The 8,231-nt window shown below is 49.0% G+C and overlaps 1 protein-coding gene across 1 annotated transcript in view; it reads right to left on the bottom strand.

Annotated features, from left to right (window-relative positions):
* LOC118769853 (max dimerization protein 4-like) overlaps positions 1 to 7,832 on the bottom strand; it is a 22,681-nt gene extending 14,849 nt beyond the window's left edge. Inside the window, exons 1-3 of the mRNA XM_036517219.1 lie at positions 7,594 to 7,832; positions 6,747 to 6,846; positions 3,688 to 3,717 (exon numbers count right to left, since the gene is read on the bottom strand). Coding sequence (XP_036373112.1) covers positions 3,688 to 3,717; positions 6,747 to 6,846; positions 7,594 to 7,657 — 194 coding nt within the window. The 5' untranslated portion in view covers positions 7,658 to 7,832. The remainder of the gene's footprint in view (positions 1 to 3,687; positions 3,718 to 6,746; positions 6,847 to 7,593) is intronic.
* Positions 7,833 to 8,231: the final 399 nt, after the last annotated feature.

Here is an 8,231-nt window from a genome sequence, read left to right as displayed (position 1 = left end):
TCCAGTATCACAATGTGACAGTTTGAATCTTTGGTCAGTCTGCACGGAGGCTCCGCCTACTGGCTGGCCCAATCTAAGCTCTCATGTTCTGATTGGTCACAAACTGAGGCACAAACCCTGATTGGGTAGCTTCCTGATTTGCTTCTGCTCTAAATATCATGCGATCTACATTATAAAATCTCTGCCAAAAAAAAAAAATGGCTTTCAGTGTACAAGAACACCATGTTACTCTCATGTGCCAAGTGTTTATTCTCTTTAATTCGGTAGGAAGACGTGCAAAAACAGGCGTACCATTAGAATTGCTGGTATCAAAATGAAGCTGACTTAGATTAAACAATTTGGGTGGCACGGCCTCAAACAAACTGGTCAAGCACTACTGCAAAGCAAATACACAGAGTGTTTCGTGCATTTTTAAGCCTAAATAGGTCCTGTGTTTTTTTCCACAGGCATCTTACAGGACGATCTGACCTGGACGTTGACAGATAACTATCAAGGGCTGCTCTGATTGGCTATTTGTGAGCAGTGGGCGCCGAGTGAATTTAGCTGCACAGTCATAACGGAAACAGCAGCAAAGCCCAGCTGCCTCCTCCAAGCCTGTCACTTTCCATCTTCAGAGTCATCTCTTTCCCTCCGACACCCTCGGCTCTGCTGACCTCATCCCACCTGGCCACCGCTCACCTGGGCCTGACGGCACCGACCGCAATCAACAGCAGCAGAATGAGTACCCAGCCCCGTGCGGGGTCAGCCAATCACAGATCACATCTGAGTGTTCCCGGGAAGCGATCCTAAAAGCAGGAGCAAAGGCTGGCTGAGCTGGCCTGGCTTGGGGCAGAAGCCGGCTGGTCGATGCCAGCAGTAACCACAGTGCCACCCCAGCTCTGATGCTGGTCCTCAGAAGCGCTGAGCTGTGACATGCAAATAACTGGGAGATGGCAAAACAATCCCCACAGAGGGCGAACGGGCACCCGCGTGCGGCCGGAACCACTGCAGGGTATCCAAACCCGAGAGGGAAGCGGGCGAGACGCAGGGCATGCGGGTACTGCGTCGCCCTGCGGGACTTCCTGCAGCTCCGGGCTGGCTCGAAACCTGAAAACCACATCCAGGTTTAGAGAGGTTTCCATGCAACGGCGGGCTCCGTCACACAGGTAGCCAGACTGTCTCTGCCGGCATGGCTATCCACGAGCCACATCAAAGCAACCTTTAACATCTGTAAAGAAGCTCCGCAAGCCACCTGTCTAATTACCAGGAGACAGTCGCCTAGATGTGGCTGATAAGGAGTGAGAGCACACCTCACATGCCCCGCAGGTTACCACAGGGCCACAATGCCCCCTTCACAGGGATCACTGTGGACGGGACGGCCTGTGCCTCATCCCCTCCCAGATCCATGAAAGAAAAAAGGAGAAGAAAAAAAAGAGGAAAAAAAAACGCAAGCGGGCCCAAGACGTTTATGAAAGCAAAGGAGGGCAGCCAGAGTTGAGGACACTGTAACCCGACCCTGGGTCCACCTGATTGGCCGGCTCCCGGCCTCATTTGCGCGTGGGCGGAGCTGTCGGCCTGGAAGCGTTAGTCAGCGGTTTCCTCGGCACGTCCTGAGCTGGACCTCGCTCGTGACAGGACAGCGCCCGTCCAGACCTCTGCTTCCTCCTTTCTTCCTTTCTTGTGTCCCACCGCGGGACAACCACACCCCCCCCACTCCTACCCTTTACAAAATCTGCCCTTTTTTTACATCCTCTCGCAGCTCTGAGGGAGTGAGCCACTGCAGTATCAAACAGCCTCTTCACCAGCTTTATCAGCCGGGTTTTAATGTGCAGGAAGCTTAAGGGCCTACAACATCTGGAATCAGGCTGGGAGCTCCACCCAGAAGAGGTGAGGCTAACCCACACATTACCGTCACTCCGAGAGCCCGAGAGTCACGCTGGCTCTCTGTACGTTCCCACGCACAGGGCTTGTTTTCAGAGGCCCGTGCCTCCCTTGCTTGCCACATGAGTGAGGTAGCCTGTTTACCAGCTCTCCTGCGCCTCTCGCAGTGAAACAGGAAGTCTCGGGGGCCGGCCACGGCCCTGTTCCTGTAATGTCCGCTGGCGGCGGCCGTGGCGGTAATTACATGACTTGGCACCTCGGGCTGCGAGGGAGGGGGCTGGGACCGCGGCCTGACAGGCTTCTCTCCGGTCTGAGGGACATGTCCCAGCATGCCTTGCACAGCGCCACACTCCCCTGTTACTCATTCGCTCATGACGAATCCTGAGCCCTCAACACGACTGACAGGGTGTCACGCGTGCACACCGGCTCGACTCACACGTGCACTCACACACACACGCGCACACACACACATACACACACACGCGCACACACACACAACCACCACCACCACTCACATGAGCACTCGCACACACATATATATGCACACAACACCACGACTCACACAAATGAATGTAACTCACACACACACACATCATACCACAAGTGGCACTGCTGCTGACCTTCTCCTAATCCTTATCCAGCAGAGTAAGGTTAATGGACAGAAATCTCCCTGCATCAGCCACACAAGAGATTACTCTCACAATTAGAAAGTCGTTTGTACAGAAAATTATTCTCTGTTTATTTGACCCAACAGCAATCACTCTCCTCATCTGGAGAGACCTTTGCCCCTTAAAATGACCTTAATTCTGCATTTATTCATTTATTCATTCATTCACTTATTCATTCTCTCATTCCTTCCACGGCACAGAAAGGGTGAGGGTGAGAGATCAGGCATCTCTGACTTGCTGCAGTTTGTCACACACTCAGATTAAAGAAGCTGAGGGCTGATCGCTGTCATACCGACCCTCCTGTCTCCTAAGGCCGACAGCTGTTCCCATTCAGACTCCAGCCAGAAAGCTGCTGGTGGCAAGCTTTAGGGAACCTCTTATCACATCAGCAGGGACGTGACGGTTGGTGAGCCAAGCCTCAGGAACCACAGGGCGGGCGGGGTCGTGGCGTGTTAAGAGTGACTCACCGGCCCGGACCAATCGCAGAATTCTGTATGGTCACCTGTTTGGCCCGTACGAGTCTGACTGACATCACACGGCGGCTTCGCCCACTGTAGCCCCACAGGGCTCAAGGTATGTAGTGTGGGGAGTCAGAGAGCTGAACTCCTCCCTGAAGTTCAACGGCCTGTCGTTAAACAGAGCCGACAGAGGCGAGGATGCCCCCCCCGGCCCCCGGCAGACGGGATTATCTCATCACTGGCAGGATTCCCCTGCCTTACAAGGCAAGACGTTTGAGGTTTGAGGGTTGGAGAGTGAAAGGGGGAGATGGGATTAATGAAGTGACCCTTCCGCAGCACGTGAGGGGGCTGATGGGAGGCGCACACATGAGAGCATCGCTCCGCTCCAGCGCCATTACCGCCATTACCGCTGCGCTCTTTCAAAGCACAAAAACATCAGGCACATGCACAGGGCTGTCAGCCCGGATGTGCGTCTGCTGGAACACAGGCACGCACGTGCACACACACACACTCATACAGATACGTGGACACACACATGCACATGCACACACACACACTCATACAGATACGCGCACACACACACACACACACACACACACACGCACACACAAATCCCATGAATGTTTCAGTACTTTAGTACTCTAGCGTAACTGCAGCCCCAGAGCCGCCAGGGCTGGTCAGCCAGCTCTTCTGCTCCTTACCTGTGTTTCTCCAGTTCATTGTGCGATGACCTGAAAGAGCAAACAGACACAAACATCATTCAATATGAAGGACGAGAAACGGACTATGCAGAGCCCAGGACGGGCAACGTTAGGGAGAGCAGTGGCAAGAGATTCGCACAGCAGGACAGACACTTTCCTATTGCTGGAGAAAGGAGAGAGCGATCAGGAGTGAGGGGAGGCATCTATGTGTGCATCTATTTCCCCGCAGGTGTTTTCCCTGTGTCTGTGGTAACAAAGTGCTACCGAGGCTCAGAAAATGAGCCGGACGATTTCAGCCGCTCTGCCTCCCTGCCTGGAAAGTCTGGAGATGGACAGAGAGCCAGGCTTCCAAGCCCAGGCAACACTGACACACAGGGAAAAACGCCGCTGAGTTTGTGCTGAAACCACGGCAGTTCAGACACGTCGGCCCAGCCAGGCCACAGAGGGCAGCATGCGGCCTGGACAGCAGACACCGAGCCTCACATCTGCCTGTTCATTTCCGGGCATTAGAAGGATCCCTGACTCCCGCATAATGACTAAGCTGCTTGCATTACACGAAACGACACCCAGGCACGGGCGGCCATTAATTCATATAACCCTCGGGTTTCAAAGCCATACTGCAGTGCTGGTCCAGGCAGTGCAGGGAAAACCCAGGAGAAATACAACTCCCAGAGGTCTGTGCGGGCCCACACTGCAGCACGGCGCACACAGCAAAGTGCCCTGTATAAATGTCACATCTGCAAGACACCCCGGCTGGGGAGAAAGGGAGAGGGGAACAGGAAGTGGCTGTCCTGCATCTACAACTCTGTGGTCATATCGAGAAGGGAAAAACGCTCTGAAAACACACCAAGGGGACAGGAAAAAAAAACCACTCAGATGTTGCGGCATACTATAACACGTTTATTTGTGGACAGCACGGTAGTTGTTACTGAGGCCAGATAAAGTGCTCTGCAGACCGACCAGACGGTTACAAAGGGCCTGAGCCGTGTCAGGTAATAACAATGGAGAGAAAACACAGGCCCCAATACTAATCATATTCCCAGCTCCTTCAAAGGACCGCCATGTTTGTGAACACTGGGTGTTTTATTTGTGCGCGTGTATGTGTGTGTGTGTGTGTGTGTGTGTTTGCAAGCAGGGCCCTGAGTGGTTGGCACGCAGGCTCGGGGTAGGCCGGCGCTGACAGCGCTTTCATCACCAGGCGAGATGGAGGGGGAAGCGTTTTATCTCTGCGGATTACTGGCAGGGGGAAGTAGTTCTATTCAAACGTGTGCAAATTGAGGACATGTGCGGCCCGGGCCCTGGGGAGGGCAGGACAGGAGGAGGCTGGGGGGGCAGACCTCCATTTTCGTACGCGCAAATGGCACGTGTTACGTAAGGCTCAGCGGAAAATGCAAATGGTTTCCAATTTCATGATCGGCAATAAAAACCACTGAAGATGAGTGCCATCCAGACCCGAGGCTGTGGTGAACACAAAAGGTAATCCTCACCCTCGCTGCTCCCTAATCAATATCTGGCAACCTGGGCCGACTATTACCCTCACAAGGCAAGACGTGCCATTGAAACAAATGTATCCCTGTCTGTTGTCGGCCCAAAACTGGTCTTGCACTGTAAACTTGTTAAACTTCAAGACCACCAAACCTAATTTGCGGGACTGTCGTGCTACAAAAAATGTGCACATGGTCACAGAAAACCTGTTTGTTCTTAACATGAAACAAAAGCGTTAGCCAGCAAGAAAGCCATACGCCATGCAATTCATTAGCCCCATGCAATTACTCCAGCTTTCAAGCACACATGAGAGTTCACGCTGAAGCACCTCTCTGCGGGAGTAAGAACGGCTTGCAAACAAACTTTCTGTCACATGTATCGACAGAAATCCTGTTAACTACCCTAAAGCACGGACGGATATCAATTTATCAGACATGTCAAAGCCGGTCAGTTCATCAACTCTGTGCTCAACTCTGCTCTGTGAGACAGTTGAATTAACAGCCATTTAAAAACGTCTGACTTCAAAATAATAACACAGAGAAACAATATATCTTGTTATTATTCTTGAAACATACTGAAACAAAACTGTCCTTTAAGAAAGTCAAGCAAACCATACTCGCTGGTGATCTTTGTTTACAAAAACAGCGCATGTAGTTGTGCAGTTTAATATATAGGGTGTAGCTGACAGCGTCAATCAAGCAATCAAAACTAACTCGACATGAAAAATGTATCATTTTTCAAAACGCAATCATTTTATTCTTAAAAATGCATTTATATTATAACACTTCTCAGAAAACCGTATGCATGTAACCTAAAAAGCTGCGGATTATTATTTTTTTTCCTCTGATCATTTCTGCGCGGTTGACAGTCTGTCTCGGTAAACTACATTGCGTACGTGTTAAGTGGCCAACAACCGCAAGGACAACGTGATCTTGATCAGTTTGCTTCGGTGAATCATCTATTGACACATTCCAGCACGAAAGCAGCTAGCTAGGTAGGTAGCCAACTGGCAGCGTTGGCCTGCAGTGGAATAGCCAACATCAGCCAACAGGAAAAGTTATCGGCACGAATAGGTGGCTACTCAGCTTTCTGCCAAAGTGGAAAACATATTCACCAGCTGATCGCTAGCTAGCTAACGTTAGTTTTCGTTATTCAAAAAGTCAGACACAAACAGCATGTTGTGACACAATCAGATCTAGTTTTTTTTTATCTTGACCAAGTGCTGACATGTAAGATAAACGTGACACAACGCTACAGTAATATCACATGCAAAAAATAAACAAGTTGAAAAAAATAAAAAGAGAAAATGAAATGCTGTAGGAAAGAGGGGTGGGGGTCACCAGTTTTAAGTAGCTAGCATGTTAGATTAAGAAAAGAGGTCGGTCGGGGAAAGTGGGGTGCAGCGAAGTTGATGCTGTACGCGTGGCAGTGTTTATACGCGATCAAAACAGCCAAGCCCAGCGAGTAAAACGGCGATCACATGAGCGGCGGCCAGACCTGCCAACAGATCGATTAAAACAAGGTTGCTGCAAACTGTTCATGCACCGTCCAAAAAAAAAACTGAGAATATTTACCTATTGCTCTGTGTTTTTCTCGAGATTGGCGAAGCTTTCGTTTTCTTTCTGGAAAAGTCGCTATTGTATGGTAAAACCGATGCGTAACCGTGCTCCGCTTCTAATGACAAAAGTAAACAAAATCATCATTAATGTCTATTAATCAACCACTGAACAATTACCTAACTAGCTATCTCGCCAACATTACAGATATTTCCTTAAAAAGCTTACCTAACTAATATAACGTTGGTGAGAATACAAAACATTTGATCTGGACAAAATAAGTGATCAGACGTCTGCAGACAGTGTTTCTTGCGGGTGTTAAAATGACCTAACTAGTAAGCAAAGTTATTGGGATTAGACAGCGAGCTAGCTGTGCTGTTATGTTAAACTATGCTATCTAACGTTACACAGCTAGAGACTGTCATCTTGCTGTTTCTTGGCGATACTGTGTTTCTTATGCATAACAGGCAAATAGCTTGTCTTCAACTGTGTCGAGTTCAGTTCAACTGACTCAGGACAAAAGCATCGTATGACATGATCTATAATGAAAAAATAAACACGTTGACACTGCTAGCTATTTATCTAAAGTAGTCTGCTGTGCAGGTACCAGCGATCGATAAATACATGTCTACGTCTCGGCTCAATAACATTAGACAGCTGTCTGGTTAACCAGGCTAGCTTGCCATCAGAGCAACGTTAAAACAATTTTAATGTTGCTGGTGACATCATACCTGCACTATGTCTACGGCTAGTCTGCTAGTCACGTTTTCCAGAAGTTCACATTATTGCCAGCTAACACAATTTCTTTCTTTTAAAAAACAGGTACAGTTCGGTCTCTTTTCCAGTGTGTTGGGTAGGAAAATACCTCTGTCTCTTCTCTCCAAATATTCTGCAGCCTCCAGAAGAATTAAAAGAGAATTAAGTTCCATCTTTGCTGCCCTTATTTTAGAAAAATAAAATCTTATGTACACAAAATACAACGTCTAACTGTATAAAAATATATTTAATTATCGAGAAAATAATAAACTACACTCGGATACGCTCACTATGAACTGCTTCGTTCAGAATCTGGGGGACTCCCAGCCAAATTCATTCCAACTGCACCTCAACTAACCAAAGCCTACTTGCAGAGTGACAGGTTTGCGAACCAATCTTAAAACAGTATTTCGCTAAGGGGCGGCCATAAAGACTTTTTCAACCAATGGCGAGCCGTTGTGGGCTTTACAGGAGAATGCTGGTAGAATGTTGATACATTGCGAAGCGCGTCCTGATTGGCTCGACTGTGATAGTAACAATTTAGAAGCTAGACCCTAGCAACAGCACGTGTGACCCGGCCCCGTCTTCGTTCATTGGTCTGACGTGTAGACCGCTTATCGCTGATTGGGCAAAGGAATATAATAGGCGTGTTTATAAGCATCGACTGAAACTTGAACTTGAGGTTGTCACCGGGGTTGCCAAATTGGACCAATCCTCAATTTTGTGGTCTCTCGTGTGAACGAAGTA

The sequence above is a fragment of the Megalops cyprinoides genome, chromosome 22 (assembly GCF_013368585.1).
Source record: "Megalops cyprinoides isolate fMegCyp1 chromosome 22, fMegCyp1.pri, whole genome shotgun sequence".
In the NCBI taxonomy this organism is placed as follows: Eukaryota; Metazoa; Chordata; class Actinopteri; order Elopiformes; family Megalopidae; genus Megalops; species Megalops cyprinoides.
This window is presented reverse-complemented; position numbering and strand designations above follow the sequence as displayed.